At 33.0% G+C, this 18,436-nt stretch overlaps 1 protein-coding gene and 1 long non-coding RNA gene across 4 annotated transcripts; one reads left to right on the top strand and one right to left on the bottom strand.

Annotated features, from left to right (window-relative positions):
- The first annotated feature begins 8,346 nt into the window (after positions 1–8,346).
- Positions 8,347–11,289, top strand: LOC126720325 (uncharacterized). The gene is made up of 2 exons (XM_050422659.1): positions 8,347–8,581; positions 10,961–11,289. The coding sequence occupies exons 1-2, from the start codon at positions 8,381–8,383 to the stop codon at positions 11,165–11,167; spliced, it is 408 nt and encodes a 135-aa protein (XP_050278616.1). The 5' UTR covers positions 8,347–8,380; the 3' UTR covers positions 11,168–11,289.
- An 813-nt stretch (positions 11,290–12,102) lies between these two features.
- LOC126724335 (uncharacterized) lies at positions 12,103–13,443 on the bottom strand. Of its 3 annotated transcripts, none has more exons than XR_007654934.1 (3): positions 13,350–13,443; positions 12,523–12,646; positions 12,103–12,422 (listed from the first exon to the last, which is right to left on the bottom strand). It is a non-coding gene; the product is annotated as an uncharacterized LOC126724335 (long non-coding RNA). The 3 variants fall into 3 exon arrangements; XR_007654933.1 differs by having other exon boundaries at positions 12,523–12,690; positions 13,350–13,438; XR_007654932.1 differs by lacking the exon at positions 13,350–13,443 and having other exon boundaries at positions 12,523–12,742.
- Between the last annotated feature and the right edge of the window lie 4,993 nt (positions 13,444–18,436).

Genomic DNA, 18,436 nt, shown 5'->3' with positions numbered 1-18,436 from the left:
TTACTTTGAACACAAAATAAAAATAATTATAAAAATTTATTTATTGTTGATAATGTGGTACCAATCACATTACCTATGTCAATTTGTAAACTATTTTTAATCAAATTGGTAGTATTTTTAACATTTTTTTTTAAAAAAATTTCCTCAAAATTTGAACTTCCCTTTTCACCCATTTAAGGATATCTTATAAGAAGATCGTTATGTATATTTTGTTTTCATCAAATGAGTCATTTACAAACTACCATTTCTATCTATTTAAGATAAAGGCAACAGCATATTCAACAGTAGCTCAGCCACATTCTATGACCTTTACTGCGTGTCTTTGGCTTGCTTTATGGTTTTTACACCTCAAACATGAGAGGTGTTAAGTTGTGCAAGACCAATTACATATAGAGATGGAAAGAGAGTGATCATCAAAGAGTTTTGTTCGGAGGATCTTTTGCCGAAAGACTCTTTTATCCCTTTTTATCATGCATCCTTTTTCCCAACCGTCCTGGACAATTTTCATTTCCTAAGAACAACATTCTCATCCTTATGTGAAACCCTGAAGGGAAGAGCTTTTGATTTGCATAAAGAGATTCCAAACTCATCCATTTCGCCAATCAAATGACAAATCACATACATACTCTCCTAAAAAAAAGCAAACTTGATTCTAAGCTCTAATTAGTAGTACGTAGTACCTACATTATATGAACCTCATTGAGCTAGACTAACTTTTGTTTGCCATTCCAGCTCTATAACTCACATGGGGTTTAATCATTTTCAATTTTTGAGAGAGAGAGAGAGAGAGAGAGAGAGAGAGAGATGTGTGTGTGTTAAATGGGGGTTCTAAAGCCATGCAACCTTTCAAACGAACTTAGAGGATGGAAAATATAAAGTAAATAAAGTTCAAAAGAGCAAAGAGGGTTATAGTGGGAGGGGCTGATGGGGAAGACTGTAGAGTAGTGGTAGTTGGCTATAGAGAGCATTAGATTCCCAAATGTCAGCTTTGTCTATTATTTTAGTTTGTGCACAAAAGACAAATGTTCAGATTCCTCTTTCATTCCAGGTTATGAGATGTAGCTTTCATGTGGGTTCTGTTCTGAGGTCACATCTGTCATTTGGCTTCAACAGTTTAGTGTTTTTTTTTTTTTTTTTTTTATATATTTAAATTCCTGATTTGCCCTTGGTCTTGAGCTTGATTTTTTTTTTTTCCCAATAGATGCTTTATCTCATGCTTTATTATTGGCACTTTGGCAAGTTGGACCAGCGCACAACTGAGTTTTGGAGGTCAAGGTCTAGTCTAGGCCTCCCTGACTTGACTGTATTTGAAAACAAGAAACTTAACCTAAATCCGTGGGATGCAAATAACATAAAGGAAATAGTGCTAAATAAAAGTTCGAACTCACACACAAGTAAGAGGGCGTTTAGTTTACATTATAATGATGTGATATTAAAAATTTTGATTTATTTTATTTTTTATAACATTACCATAATCTAAAATTACAAACTATATCACATCATCTTAATCTCACCATCTTCTTAAATAATATAATATTTATTGTTTTATTAAGATTATGTTAATGTAAGATTTTAATAATGTAATATATATTATGGTATAATGTAACATCATGGCGAATCAAAGGTATGTTGGCCTTTGAGCTCCCGACATAAACAACGTAATAAATCAAGTGTCACATACATCTTATCTAACTACATAGATAAGAAGATTAATGCAGAAATGATTAAAGCTATGCTCTAGAGTATGGAGACAAATTTTTGTAGAGAAAGTTTTTCCAACTGCGCTATGATGAGTGTCACATAAAGAGGGAAAAATCCTATACAAAGATTTAACATTTTTCCCTAGAGCAAAACCTGCTAAAAGAATCCAAGATTTTTTTTTCTTAGGCTCAACCAATTTATATCATTATATATGCGAGGACTTTATATACATATAAACATAGGCATGAAATATATGCATCAAAAGAACTTATTCATGAATAGAAAGTGAGAAATGTATCAATTAATAATTTAAAATATACTCCCTCCATCCCATTTAGTTTGTTCGGTTTAATTTAGAAAATTCAATTTTTTAATAGAACATCTTTTAATGCATTATCTTTTAGATAAAAATGTACAAATTTCCAAAATTACTCTCCTTAACAAAAAAACTTTAGTAAAATAAAGATATTGACTTTTTAAAATATAGTGAAGGGTATGTTAGGAAATTTATTTATTTTGGTATGACATTTCAAATAGGAAATAGGATATTATTTTAGGACATCTCAAAATAGAATAGAGACTAAACAATTTGAGATGAAAGGATTAGTTGCAAACAACTATGAAAACTTATAAAAGTATGAAGAAGTACATGGCTTTGATGCGCCAAACAATATCAAATGCAGGATGAAGGGAAAATTGAACAATAAGAAAAATGATAAACACTAAGAATCAGCACTTACGCATTTTCTAAAATCAAAACCAAGCAAAGAAAGCTTAGGAATCACTCAGCACCAAAGTTGCTAGGATTCATCATCCAGCAAATTGAAAATTTTCCAATTTCAAATTTCATTCATTAAATCTCCTTTACATGTTTATTGGAGACTTTTTTTAAATAGGCCTCCAGAGAGTGCTACAATAAAGAAAGTAATTCAACATAAAACATAATCCCACAAAATCCTCAACAACATTAAAAACCAAGCTTACTCCGAAGTGAACTTCAACTTTTGGCCAACATATTGGATGATATTGTTGACAAACATCTTTATTATAGCAGTCATTTTGATCACCAGATTGAAAATAAAGCTTATCATGTGTATCCTATTATTCCTTACAAGCTTCTAGCAACAGTCGTACATCTATAAAAATAATATATTTAAAAAAAGAAAGTAAAATTAAGTTTAAACAAAGCTTTTTTTTGAAGGCCTCCAAAACCTAAAAATTAGCCGAAACAATTTTGCTCCTAGAATCCATCATAAACCATTATTTCAACTGTTTGTCTCATCCATTTCCCTAGAGAGGAAAGGAAGTGCCTTTTTCTATTGTACCTATGTAAGACTGTAAGACCATGTTAAAAAAAAAAAAATATCATTGTTTAAAGCTCTTTGGGCTCAACTTACTAGGCCGGGACCAAAGTTTTAGTGGGCTGCATCATGTTCTAGGCATAGGAGAAACTTAACCTGCAGTGTGGTGTATCCCTTCCTACATGATTGCATTAATCTTTTATAATTTAAACTAGAAAATGACTGATAAATAAATTTATTAAATTATCTTTTTATGCTAAAGAGATATTTTAATAGATACAATAGGATTGGAAATTTAACAGAACCCACGTGTTTCAAAATTAATACATTAGTTTATAGTGTGTGTATATATATATATAGTACTTTTTGTTTGAACTTCGTGGGGTACAAAATGAATAGGTCACTTGGTGGTGGTTTATTGAATTATGGCTGAATGTTTATGGATTAAAAAAAAAGTAATTATCTCATTGAAAATTGTAAGTTTTTTTTAAGTGTTATTCTTTAGATTCTCTAATTACAATCAATCATGTAAATTTATTAAAAGTATAATTTTAAAATAAATTTGGATAAATCTATGTTGACCCGATGTAAATGCTTATTGCTCTAACCAAAAAAGTTGACTAACCAAAGAAATCCACTTGTTATAATGCAGTGGAATAGAGCTACATATTTTGTGGCCCAAAACAAGGCCTATAGAGAACTTGTCAAACAAAGGCTCACAAAAATACCTAATACAAAATTAGAAACCATCCCATGCAGTGAGTCAGTTCTGGGGAAATAGAGAGAGAGAGAGAGAGATCAATTGAGAAAATGTCGCTACTAGGGGAGAAGAGATGGATGTTGATGTTAACCGCCATGTCGGGAGTGATCGGATACCCCGCGATGAAGTTCATCAATAGCGACTACCTCCCTGAGCTTGAAGCCCGTCTTCGCCAGAATGCTAGCTATGATTCCCGAGTATGCTTTCTCTTCTCACTGAAATCTTTCTATGCCCATCATTTCAATTTATCATTCTACTTGTTGGTTGTTGGGCTTTTTATCATTTGATAAGTATAAATTCTTATATGAAGTTTTAGCTATGTGTCTGAAATTTGAGAGGGATTGTGTGAATATCACATTCAAGTCTGATTATAAAAAAGGAAAAGGAAAAGTCACATTTAAGTGTAAACTTCAACTTTGGCCAACATATTGTGTGATATATACTAATTAAGTCACTTAAAATAAAAAAATGTTATTTACGATAAAGTCTCTCGATAAAAAAACGCTTATAACGAATACTATATTTTAAAATTCTATTCTATCTAATTGAAAAGAAAAATGCTAAGATCTTTATTTTTGTTTTTGTGTTTTTTTTAAGCCCAATGATCTTTGTTATAGCAGTCATTTTAATAACCAGATTGAAAATAAAGCTTATCCTGTTTACTTTTAAGTCTTTTCAAGCTCCAGCGACGGTCCTCCACTGGCCATTGCTCGTTATATTTATTACACAAACCTTCTTTTTTTTTCTTTTTTTTTTAAGTCTAAATAATGCTTTTTATTGAAGGCCTCCGAGACTTAATCATTGGCTGAATCAGTTTGATCCTAGAATCCATCTTTAAGCTATGGGGCCTAAGGTCTTGGCCCATAATTTCAACTCTTTGCCTCATCCATCTCTCCCACAGACTCCCCCATAGAGAAAACCAAGTGCCTTTGTATTGCACCTACAATTTGATACAATAGTGCAAAGCCATTTCAATCAAAGTGTTGTTAGGGACAATTGTTTTACTATTGTTGATATGGTTTGATGTGAATAAAGTAACATTATTTTTTTTTTGTTTCGCCATCAATATTATTTTTATTATGCATTAATCATGATAGATTATATTAACAAGTGTTAAATAAGATAAAAATAAAAAATTGTGTCCCTAAACTTATTATTTCAAATATATGGATAAAACTCTTCAACTCAACTAGGTAGAGACTATTCATTTTTGTGGGCTACATAATTTTCTTGACATATGAGAAACTCAACCAGAAGTTTGGTGTATCTTTTTCCATATATATATATATATATATATATACACTCACACACATATGAACCCAAGAGTCTTGTTGCTTAACAAACACCTCTTAGTGCTTTCAATGGAAATGTCCAAAGTTTAAATCATTCTCTTTCATTGTTGTAATTGTCAAATTAAAAAAAAAAAAAAAAAATGTTGTAATGACCTTTTGTGATTGGTGTAACGTCACCTACATTTAGGTCTATCGTTGTCATTTTTATTATGTACTAATCACAATAAACCATGTTAATACTGAGAAAAAAATATTGCCCCTAAACTTATTGTGTTCAAATATCTCTTTAGCTCAACTAGGCAGGCAGGCTTCATTAATCTCTTGACATAGGAGAAACTCAGCCAACAGTAGTGGATGTTTAGAGTTTAAATCCATCATCTACAACTATTGAATTATATATAATCAAGGCTATAAACCACTTGGTTTTTTCCTTTAATCCTTTGAAAACACATAGCAAATAATAAGTAATTATCTCTCTTCACTCAAATGCAGTTATGGCAGAACAAGATTTTCTCCATTAGACTAAAAATATACTCGCCATTTAGTTTTTATTTATTGATTCAAACAGTTTACAAACTCTGACATTATTTAAAATTTTAAATGATGTGGCATTAGATACAATTTAGATTTATAATATATAATTTTTACTATAAAATGGATCAATTTTAGATAGATAATCCTTTTTCGTTTTTAATCTAGATATGGCTTCAATTTTAAATCCCATATGATTACAAGAGATATAATTTAAGAGAAATAATATATTTTTTAAAATATTAATGAAATTTCCTTGTTACCAAAAAAAAAAAAAAAAACACCAACCAAAGATATTCACTTGCGATGAATTGGATTTGAGGTCTATATATTTTGTGGCCCAAAACAAGACTTATAAAACTTGTGAATGGCTCATAAACCCAAAACAAAAATTGAAAAACCACCATTAAAAGGGAGAGGCCCATGCAGTTCACAAGCACAGGCCACCCTGCGCTCGAAGCCCATCTCCGCCAGAATGTTCGATCCAATTCCCTCGTACGCTTTTCTCTTTCTATCCCAAAATCAATTCATTCAACGTTTCTCTTTGCTTGTTGGGTTTTGGGCTTTAATCAGTTGATATATAATACAATATAACATTGATTTTTCTGTGTCTCAGACTGATGAGATTGAGAGGGATTTTTTCTGATTGTAAAATTGTGACATTGTTATTAAACAAGTGGTTGAGATTCAATGTAACATTAGGTACTTTTATGACCATATGTTATTTTGGCTAGTAATCTTTGTTAACTACCCAATACAATACTTGTCAAACATATCTCAAATGTTAATTTTATTTCATTTTCCAAATATTGTATTACAACATTTCAATACTATTTGGATTGGATACTCTTGGAAACACCTTGCTAAATGAGACTTCTTTAAGGTAGGGATTGGGATAAAAAACTTACGTGGATCTTTAACAAAAGGTTCATTTCATGGGTTTTAACTCTTCTTAGAAAAAATAACATTCTTTGTATTGTGTTAGTCAATATAACATCGATGAACCTAAGGTACAATAGCTTTAGCTCATGCCTTAGGCAAGAGAGCTAGGATTTCTTTTCTAATTTTTGTTTGGATGGAGTTTGTTCTACTAGACTTTCATGACTGTTATGTTGCAAATTTTCTTGTTATTAATTAAATAAAAAAGAAGTGTCTTTATTCTTAAGAAAAAGGTACAATAATTAAGGAATTGCTTCGGAGGGGGAGGGGGAGGGGGGGGGGGGGGGGGGTGGGGGGAAGCATATAAGAAATTATACTTAAATTTTGCCATAATCCCTATTACTGTCAATTTTTGATTGCTTGATATTTGTGAATCAATCAGAAAATGGCGAAAGTGAATCGACATAGACTGGCAGAATTCCTTGGAGAGCTGGAGCGCGAAGAGGACATAACCGACCGTTATCTTGATGCTCTAAGAGGGGAAACATTGACTAGGAACCCACATATTAACCTGGAGTGATTCATTGCTTAGGAATATTGGAAAGTTTCAATGTTATTGGATGTTATGCAGCATTTTCTGGGCTGTGTTTGTTTGCTAATATTTCAGTGTAATAGAGTGATTGATTGCTTAGGAATAATGGTTATAGCCAAATCTGTTTATTGATTTTTTTTTATAAATAAATTTATTTATTGATTGTTGCTATTCAAATTTTGCATATCTGTTTTATTAATCAAAACAATTCTCTGTTGTTTGCTTGTTGGTATTTGTAGGATGATCATGTTATACATCACACGAGTAAAGTTTCAATTCTAGGCCTGAGAATTAGGACACCAGTCATGAAGGAAATCCAAGGCCATACTGCACTGGGACACTATTGTTTTCATATCTTGTCAAACATTAAAGAAAACTTATGGTCTGTTTGGATTGAGGAGGAGGAAGGGGAAGTAGAGTAGAGTAAAATAGATTTGGCCTAAATTAGTCTATTTTTAGCTAACTTTAGTATTCTACTTTACTTCCCTTCCTTCTCCACTCAATCCAAACGGGCCCTTAGAGAGAATCAAAAAATAAAATGAAATGAAAAACTATTGGAAGTGTATTTAATTGAACCTCAATAAAAATATTACACGAATGTCCAATTTATATGCCAGTAGAAAAAGTGTATGCAGTACCACCAATCATACACCACGAGTCATCTAACATATTATTAGATGCCATGTGGACTGTCAAGGTGTGTGATATCTAATATCTTTGGTAAATCTCATACAAATGAGATTGTAAAAACATAATTTTAAATAACCCTAACAACACACCTATATATGCCATTAATCTTGTACTTCAATTTATCTCTTATAATTTTCCACGAAAATGTTCAAGGTTTAAATTACTTCTCTGTAATATATATATATATATATAGTGTCAAGGATATAACCCACTTTGTTTTTTTCCTGAAAATAAATAATTAATAGGAGGTAACTCTCTCCCTTCTCTCAAATGCAGATTCCATCCAAAACACACAAAAAAAGAAAAAAGGAAAAAAAAAAAAATCTATCAATTGCACTAGAAATATTCTCACCATTTAGTTTTTATTTTTTATATTCTAATCATGTATAAAGTATGACATCATATAAAATTTTAAATTACATGATATTGAACAAACCTTTAGATTTGTAATGTATTGTGGGAGGCTAGAAAGACTAGTCCTATTGGGCCTGATCAAAGGAGCCTAATGGCCCAAATATCAGCCCACCAAATCTAAGGGGGGCCCAAAACAAAAATAGAAAGCCCATGTAGTAATTGGTCGGAATAGGTCGAGAAAATTGAGAGACAGACAGAGACAGAGACAGATTTGGTAGAAATGTCGTTACTGTGGGAGAAGAGCACGTCGTGGAGGTGGTTGGTGAGGAGGACGAGGGAGTCGAAGCCATTCTTCATAGCCTTCGCTACCATATGCGGCGTCGTTCCTGGAGTCATCGGCTACGGAGTCATGCAGTTCACCAACAAACACAACCCTGAGCTCGAAGCTCGTCTTCGCCAGACCGCTCGCCCCGATTCTCTCGTACGCACGCTTTCTCTTCTCTTTGAATCATTTCAATTCGTCGTTTTGCTTGTTGGGTTGTTGTGCTTTTTTATCATTTGGTATGGGAAATTCTTAGATTTTATGCTTTTGTTGGGTTGTGACATTAATTCTTAGATTCTGATTTTGTGTGGAGGCTGAGATTCAATGTAACATTTTGGTTCTTCTAAAACCAACCCAATACAATACTTGTCAAACATATCCCAAATGTGAACTTTATTTCTTGCAAAATAGGACTTGTTTTAAGGTTTAGGAATTGGGATGAAGAACTTACATGGGTCTATAAACAAAAGGTTCTTTGCATGGGGTTTATCGACCTGGGTAAAATTTGGGTACGTTTTGTAAGTGTAGAACCTTAGGTTCTCTGATTAAATTCAACCATGTGGTTACAATTTTGCATTGGCTAATAAGTTATATCATTGAATTTAATTGTTCTTGGGGGAGAAAAAAAAAACATTATTTGTATTGCATTGATTATTGCAATATTGGGGAACCTAAGGTGCAGTATCTATTGAACTATACCTAAGTTTAGGATCATAATACGCTTTCTGTTCTCTTTGAAATCTTTCTATGCCCATCATTTCATTAATCGTTTTGCTTTTTGGGTTGTTGGGCTTTTTATCGTTTGATATCAAAATTCTTAGATTTATTTAATTGCCCCTTGAATTACCCGAGGTGCACTTCCGAGAAACTCCTTGCTGAGGGCCTGGGCATCCCCATGATTAGTCGGGGCTTTGCTCTGGACATCTGGTGCCAATAAATAAAAAAAAAAAATCAAAATTCTTAGATTTATGATTTTGATGTGTCTGAGAATGAGAGGGATTGTGAATGTCACATTAGTTATTAGTTATGAATAATTTTTTCTATCTTTCTTTCTACCCTCCTACTCTCTCCTTCCCTTGGAGGTTGGTGTGGCAATCGAAGGTCCCTACAAGGGTGACTTTCTTTTCATGGTCAGCCTCTTTAGGTAAGATTCTTACATCTGATAAGAGGGATTATTGTTCTTGATTGGTGCTATATGTGTAAGAGATATAGGGAGTTGGCGGATCATCTTCTGCTTTAGTGCCCCATAGCTTCTAAGTTGTAGTCTTTGGTGTTTGGACTCCATTGGGTTATGCCTCTTATAGTATTTGAGTTGTTTGAGTCTTAGCAAGGTAAATTCGGGCGACATCGCAATTAGTTTTTTGGAGACTTGTGCCGCATTGCTTGATGTGCTATATTTGGAGAGAAAGGAAGGCTAGATACTTTGAGGGATGTGAACGGTTCTTGTTAGAGATTAAGTCTTTTTTCTTGCATACTCTCCTTGTTTGGAGTGTGGCTTTGTCGCATTTTCTTGTTTTTCCCTTTTGGCTTTACTTGATCATTGTAATTTTGGTCCTTGATTTTTGCCCCCACAGTACATCCCCAATGTGCTCAGGTTGGCTAGTTTTTTCTTAATAAAATATTTGTTGTTACCTATCAAAAATTAAAATTAAAAAAAAAAAAAAAAGTTTCAAAATTGAAATCATTAAGGAAAAAAAAATCTTATGGGGGTTAATTGGCCTTGAGCTCCATCCCGATTTTTTGTGGAGGCTGAGATTCAATGGAGCATTTGATACTTATAAACCAACCCTTATATGTTTCATGCATGTATATTTGTCCAGTAATCTTTGTTTCCTACCAAATGCAATACTTGTCAAACATATCCCAAATGTTAACTTTATTTCCTTTTTAAATTTTGTATTACAACATTTCAATACATCTTGTATTGGATACTATCAGACACACCTTGCAAAATAAGATTTATTTGAGTTTAGGGATTGGGATAATAAAAACTTACATGGATCTATAACGTAAGATTCATTACATGGGTTTTCATGTCTGAGGTAAAACTTAGTTGTAATACCCAACTAAATTCAACCCATGTGGTTGCATTGGCCAATAAGTTAAATCATTGAATTTAATTTTCCTTGGAAAACGATAACACTATTTGTATTGGTTGGTAAATGCAACGTTGAGGAACCTTGGGTATAGAATTTAAGGAATTGTACCTAAGTTTTGTGTCAATTAATTCATCTTCTCTTGACTTATAGATTAGGAACACAAGTATTATAATCGACTATGATTTACATAAGTAGTTTTTAATAATATAGCTGGGAGTTAATTTGTGTCTTTTGCTTTAAGTGTATTTGTATGTGGGTGATATTCTCCCAATTCATTTCTAATTTGATATACTTAAAGGATTGTGCATTCTTTAAGTTCTCACTGCAACTGTTTAGTCAATGAGGTTCTCAATTTTGAGGTTGTTTCATTGAAGCATTTTCTTTCCAAAGTGGAAGAACATCATGACAATTCAATTGTTTGAAATTGCAAATCAATCAGATGATGGGGAAAGTGAATCAAGAGAGACTGGCAGAATACCTTGGAGAGCTGCAGCGCAAAGAGGACACAAACGACCGTTATGTTGCTGCTCTGAGAGGAGAAACATTGACCAGGAAACCATATGTGAGAATACAGGAAATCCCAAAACAAAGTGACACTAAGGCTACCCTGGAACAGAAGGCTGACAAAGAAGTAGATGGGGAGTGATTTGCTGTTTAGGGATAATGGAAAGTCACAGTATTTGGATGTTATGCAGCATTTTCTGAGCTGTGTTTGTTTGGGAATATTTCAGTATAACATAGTAATTGGCTGCTGTTTCTTTATATAAACTAGCTTTTTAACCCGCACTATGTGCGGGAAACTTTTTATTTATATTTATTAGAAAGAAATTTTTTTTAATAATATTTAAATACACTTTTACCACGTACTACACACCTAACACATATCTCCATTTACAAATCTAATTACAAACACCATAGGCAGATACCAAAAACTAATTTAACCAAATCTAACTCAAATATCTAAATCTAAAACAATCCAACCAAGTGCATTTGAAGATGTTGATTCAGCATCAGCTAACTTTTTTTTCCTTTTGAATTCCAATGTGCCTCTACATTGTTTTTTGTGTGGTTATGTGCTTAATGCTCTTTTCATATCTCAGTTGTTCTTTTTGTTCTTGCTCCTTTCCAATCAACCAAATATTTTTTTCCCTTCTTATTTTTCACCTATCATGTCCCTTTTGTGAGGAATAAATATAGACCTTTGTAGATTTCATTCAACCCCAACACTTATATACTGCACAAAGTAAATGTATCTCAGAAGCTTGATAAGAAACTATAAAATTTAAATAAATAAAAAATCATAAATGCATATAAACCATAAAGTTTGATCATAATCTCCAGTAAATAATACACCGATTGTTTTTTTTTTTTTTTTTTACATAGATTCATTGCGTTATTGAAAGTGTATGGGGAGTTGTAACAGCAAGGCAGAATATGAAATTGCAAAAAGTGTACCCATATCTCCTTGCAATCAAAATCTGTTGCAAGTTGGACTACAAATTTGGTTATACAGAACAAAGTAAGATTTCTTATACGTTCACAAACTTATATGCTTCTAATTCAAGGAAAAAATTCAAGTAATTAAAACATAATTAAAAAAAATATAACAATAAAGAAATGTTAGATCCATATGGAAGTTTCCATACAAAAAAAAAAAACCTTAAGTAATACATGAATATTAACAGAAGTTCAAAGTCCTATAAAAGCTCAAATCTCTTAAAACAGTACACCAATATAAGAAATTTGAGTGGTTTACTCTATCTTGGCACAAAGTTAAAAGTAACCTCCAACTTTTTATGGCTTATCCAGACCTTCAAATGCTTTAATATGTCTATAAGTCTCTCATCAAGCTCTCTGATCCATTCAACCACACCCTTTGATATTTCAAAATTAATATATGCCTGTCATTAAACAAATAAAGGCATTATTACTACCAGTTTTCTCAAAAGTAACATACTCAACATGCTTTTAAAAAAATGCTAAAGCTTTATTACAACAGACCTTTGTATAGAGCACCTGGCAATTGAAAGGGTGAGATACCAGCCCCATGAAATATGAATTGGCTATACTGATGCCCACCAGAAATCTATAGCATCATGTCCATACACAAAATTCCAGTTTGCACCTAACAAAAGTGAAAAGTCTAATAATGTCGAGAGAATCTAGTTCCTGTTCATTAAAGAGCACATATTTAGCATTCACAAATCCAATCAAATGTATGGTTTGCTGCTTATAGAATCTAGTTATGGACATCAGATGCTGTTAGATTTCACATACGTTGTTGCAAAATGACTTGAATTATCCATATTCATTATAATATCATGTAAGATGCATTTCAATTTTATTCACTAATCATCAAGCCCTGTAGATGTTCAGGAAGCAATATTGAGAAACAAATTCAAAACACATTCTGGCAATTTAAGAAACTCTTTTTAGCAATCAAATAAGCTTTACACAACTATCTCTAGAAGCTTAAGCTATCAGAAAGCACCACAAATAGTTCCTATTCATTATAGAGTACATAATAGTTCCCCTAACTTTCAAATACATAATCTTAAAGGCCATTGTCATTCAATTTTATAGAGAAAAATATAGAAGGGTTCCAACTTGGGAGCCCTATAAGAATTAGAGTCTAAAAGTTCATTTTAAGATTAAGTTTCATATTCTTCCAAGAAGAGAAAAAATGATTATGAGGAGATAGAAATAGTGATTTACCACCAAACTTTCTATGGATTACATGGCCAAACTGTCATGGATTTCAATAATAAATTTTTCTATTTTATCTATAAAGCAACTATATGGGAAATTAGGGAAAAAGGTAGCCAAACCTTTTGGATTTTCTTTTTTCCTCTGTCTATTGGTCTGGAACGGAACATGCAAACAGTTAAAAAGTGGGCCAAATCATCAGAGAGAGTATTCGAAAGAGGGAAATTAACCACGCTATTCTGACCATGTGTGTATGGAGTTACAGAGAAGAAACGAAACAAGGTGGAAGAGCATGTCTCAGTTACAGTGACTTTGAAGTTTTCATTGGGAAGTGATGCAGCTTATTTCACTAACACAATCATTCCGATTCCGAAATCTAGAATGTGAACAGTTCAGGGAGAAATACATTGAAATCGGAATATTCAAAGTAGAGTACTAATACCACCAATAAACAAAAGCAATATATTCATCCAAAGAGCAGATTACAAACCCTAGATCTGACAAAAACGAAAAAAAATCAAAGTAGATCTAAACGATCTGGAATCTGATCGATTCGAAATTGGTACCTGGTTGAACTTGAGGGCGTGCAGATGAGAATGTCAAACTGAAAAGCGAATAGAAAAACTTAATTAAAATACCAAAATTGAAAACAATCCAAACAAAATATCAAAACCTAATCATAATTAATAAACAAACTTAAATCGAAGATAAAAACTCACCGGTGAAAGAAATTAATGGATAGTTAGATGAAGAAATCTGACAGGAAAGTGAGAGACTTCTTTTCATTCTTGATTGCAAACCGTGGAAATATGTCAATGGGCTTCTGTTATTTCTTTTTCATTGGCAGGGAAAATCTTTTCTTTTGGCCGTTTGTGTTAACAAATGGAAAGAATGGATGATTGTGTGTTTTGAGTTTCAATTTTTAGAGCGTGTAGTTTTTGATCTCTCGATCTCTCTCTCCTTCTGCGTTCTCTGCCTCTCTATTTCTCTGTCTCTCGGTCTCTCTTTCTCCTTTTTTTTTCCGTGTAGCTATCTTCCTTTTTTATGTCTTAAGCAGTTAATTTCCTTTTATACCAATAAGGGTTCCAAACAGTGTTTTAATGTAGCGAAAAATTACAATTTATTACTTTTAAACGGTGTTATAGCGTTGTCAAACAATATAATGTATCGCTTTTTAAAGTTACACATACCTAAAAGTTACACATGTCTAAATTTTAGGTAGGGACTTTTCCTATTTGTCGTTACCTCCTTAATTCTAGGAACTCATTTTCTCTCAGTTTCTGCAATTATATATATATAGATATAGATATAGATAAACCTATTTATCATTGCTATTCAAATTTGCATGTCAGGTTATTAGTCAAGCCTCTCTACCGTAGCTTGCTAGTTTTTTGTAGGATGATCATGTTTATTCATCATACTAGTAAAGCTTTAATTCTAGGGCTTAGGATATTAGTCATGAAGGAAATTCAATGCCAGATTGCATTTGTTTACATTTGTTAGACCTTAATGGAACTGTTATCTTGGTTTGATACTTTAAAAAAACAAAGTTATTTATAATTATGCAAAAATAAGAAGATAGATGTCATTTGCTCAATCCTTCTGGTCAGGAGGGGAACATATTTGTAGTATTGAATGGCCCACTGTTAATTTCGAATCAGATATTAGAGATCAATAGACCATCTCTAGAACATAAACTATAGCCTCCTTAGAATTCATTTAACCAATTCTTGAGGTTTACTCCTATTAAAATAAGGAGGTTTATACAAATGTCAACCTGGATTTAAAACTCACTGTCAATTTGATCCTTGTATTTTTTATTTGAACAATTTAACACCTGCACTTTAGATTTGTAACAACTTAAGCCTTTTTACTAGTATTTCCCATTAAAGACTAGCACATTTAATCATAATATATACATAGTTCTTTCTACATCATCAATAATTTTGATTCAGAGGTCTGGAGGGCCCTCACAGAGCTGCCCAATGTTGGTGGCATGTAAGAGCATTAGCATTGGAAAATGCTAATGCTATTCTATTTTACAATTCTAAAAACCACTTTATCATTTATACCATCTTATTTTACAATACCTCCACATTCCAAACTTCTATTTGTATTAAAATATTATTTTTTTAAACTTACTTTATTATTTCTTTCAACTGTCAATTCTTCGCATCCCAAACTTCTATTTGTATTAAAATATTATTTTTTTAAACTTACTTTATTATTTCTTTCAACTGTCAATTTTTTTTTTCAGATTTTGGTGATTCCAACGGTCACTTTCTTTCCAACTGCCAATTTCTTTCCTGGGCTTTCCAAGTTCCAACAGCCAATTTTTTTCAACAGTACAATTATGAGATTTCCAGCAATCACATTTCTTTCTTGGCCTTTAAATAACCAAGTGCTCAAGAAGAGATGCATTACTGTTAATACTCTCCTCTTTCAATAATAAAGAAGAAGCCTCTCCCTCGTCTATCAAAAATTGCAAATTCTTGCAATCATTTATCACTAGACTTTTCAAAGTTGGAGGTAGCTGGCGTTTTGAAATGAACATCAAAGAACTACAACTCTCAATAGTTGCATATTCCAGACATGTACAATTGGACATTGGTAGGGATTTTAAAGCACCACAACCATTTATATAATTTCTTTCCAGCAAACCATTTTTTTTTTTTGGGGTCAAATTCAACGTCTATTCCAAAGAACATATCAAATATCTTTCCCTGGCCTTCATCATTTCTTTCCAGCAAATGTTTTTTTTTTTTTTTTGTCAAATTCAACAACTATTCAAACAAGCTGCCAAATACATGCACACACATAGAACCTGCCAATTTTTCTGATCCACACACACATATAGAACCTATCAAATACATACACACACATATAGAACCTGCCAATTTTTCTGATCCACACACACATATAGAACCTGTCAAATTCAACCTGCCAAATACATACACACACATATAGAACCTGCCAATTTTTCTGATCCACACACACACATATAGAACCTGTCAATGATCCACACACACACATATAGAACCTGCCAATTTTTCTTTATAGAAAGAATTTGCCAAATATCAATATACTCAACCTAAATTCACATACATATATATACATACAACTTGCCAAAAATCCACATACATATATATAGATAGAATCCACATACATAACTACCAATGTTGTCTTTAGAAGATTCATACATATATCAAATTACAATAAAACACCACACGCATAACTCACACACTTACTAAATTCCTACAACTCCCCTTGTAATTGCCATAAATGCTCAATGAGGTCTGATTGGAGTTGAAAATGATTTTTATGGTCTCGAATACATTGATGGGTTTCAATGAACTCCGTAAATGTATTTGTGTTCTCTCGTGACAGTTGTATAGTAGGATTGTCATTAACTTGCTCATAATCTAATTCCACCGCTTCATTTACATCTCGTTTATCCTCAACGATCATGTTATGAAGAATTACACATGCTTTCATGATGTCTTGAAGTGTTTCACTATGGAAAAATCTTGCAGGTCCACGCACAATTGCAAATCTTGCTTGAAGCACTCCAAATGCACGCTCTACATCTTTCCTATTCACCTCTTAGGCTTTTGCAAATAATTTGTGTTTGTGTCCTCGTGGAGATGGAATTGTTTTAACGAATGTTGACCACTTCGGATATATGCCATCGGCAAGGTAGTATCCCATTGTAAACTCATGACCATTGATTGAGTAATTAACTGCAGGAGCACGTCCGTGTTCGAGCTCAGAAAATATAGGAGACCGTTCTAATACATTAATGTCATTATTTGACCCAGGTAACCCAAAAAATGCATGCCATATCCAAAGATCAAATGATGCTACTGCTTCCAAAACAATGGTTGGCTCACGAATGTGACCAGAATACTGACCTTTCCATGCAACCGGACAATTTTTCCATTTCCAATGCATGCAATCAATGCTCCCTAGCATCCCTGGAAATCCACGTCTTTCCCCATTGGCTAAAAGTCTAGCAATGTCTTCGTTGTTTGGAGACCTCAAGTATTCCTTGGAGAAAATATCAACCACCGCTTTAACAAATTTTTTCAGACTTTTCATTGCAGTGGATTCTCCAATTCGCACATACTCATCCATAAAATCAGCTGTAACTCCATACGCAAGCATCCTAAGTGCAGCTGTTATCTTTTGAAGAGAGGATAAACCCCATTTTTGGGCATTATCTCTTTTTTGGATAAAGTAAGATTCATATGCCTATACCTCATGCTGAATACGAAGAAAAAGATTCCGACTCATCTGAAATCTCCTCCGAAATAAATTAGGAGGATACACTGGTGTGTCGGAAAAGTAGTCGAGATAAAGTCTTTTATGGCCTGCCAAACGATCACGTTCGACATACCGACGACGTTTACGTTGTTTAGTTGAACCCTTAAGAATTCGCCTCATTATCTCATCCTCGTCTGAGTCGTCAAAAAGCAACTTTTTGAAAAGAGAGCGACCCATAGAGACAACCTTCAAGACAACAATGTTAGGAATTTATCACCATTATTGAACAGGAAATTATCTCACTTAAATAGCTTAAAACATACTTAAAACAGCCCCATAACAGATTTTGACAAATTCTGCCACTGAAACAGACATAAAACAGCCACATTAAACATTTGAATTTACCTTTTTGTGGACAGCCACCTAAACAGCCACTTAAACAGCCACTTAACCATAAAAGCTACAACAGTTATATTAGAAAATCAACATAATCACTTATTTTGGATGAAGGAAGGGACACCTATGTGAATCACTTAATGCCCACTCATCACTTAATTTGTTAAGATGAGCTCAAAGGGTATCTATTAAGGATAAGGCTTAGTTAAGTTTTTGGATGGACAATCCACAACCACTTACTACAATATGAATCAAAAACAGGTGGACCAGTTCTCTTTATTGGGCTAAAACACCTTAGCAAGTAACTGAAAGCTCAGAAGTTTCCATTTTTATACAACTTGCTGGTGATAACTATTACCTCCTCAGACAAAGACAAAGGCATCAAGGCATCATTAGAGATCTTTAAACAAAGTTCACGTGATTTAGCAAACCTTTTCCAAAGTGTGTTATAGCTTTAAGCGTCAAATACAACTCATTAGACACAAACTTCAGGCCGAACTAAAAAGGAATTATATTAAAATAGAAATGGATTATCACTTTAATCAACAAG

This window comes from Quercus robur, chromosome 4 (genome assembly GCF_932294415.1).
Source record: "Quercus robur chromosome 4, dhQueRobu3.1, whole genome shotgun sequence".
In the NCBI taxonomy this organism is placed as follows: domain Eukaryota; kingdom Viridiplantae; phylum Streptophyta; class Magnoliopsida; order Fagales; family Fagaceae; genus Quercus; species Quercus robur.
Note: the sequence above shows the minus strand (reverse complement) of the source record. Positions and strands in the feature narration are given on the sequence as shown.

Excerpts from the sequence above, each read along its gene's own strand:
- LOC126720325 (XM_050422659.1), top strand. The coding sequence starts at position 8,381 with ATGTCGTTACTGTGGGAGAAGAGCACGTCGTGGAGGTGGTTGGTGAGG. Across the intron at positions 8,582-10,960 it reads CCGCTCGCCCCGATTCTCTC|ATGATGGGGAAAGTGAATCA; the intron begins GTACGCACGCTT and ends CAAATCAATCAG.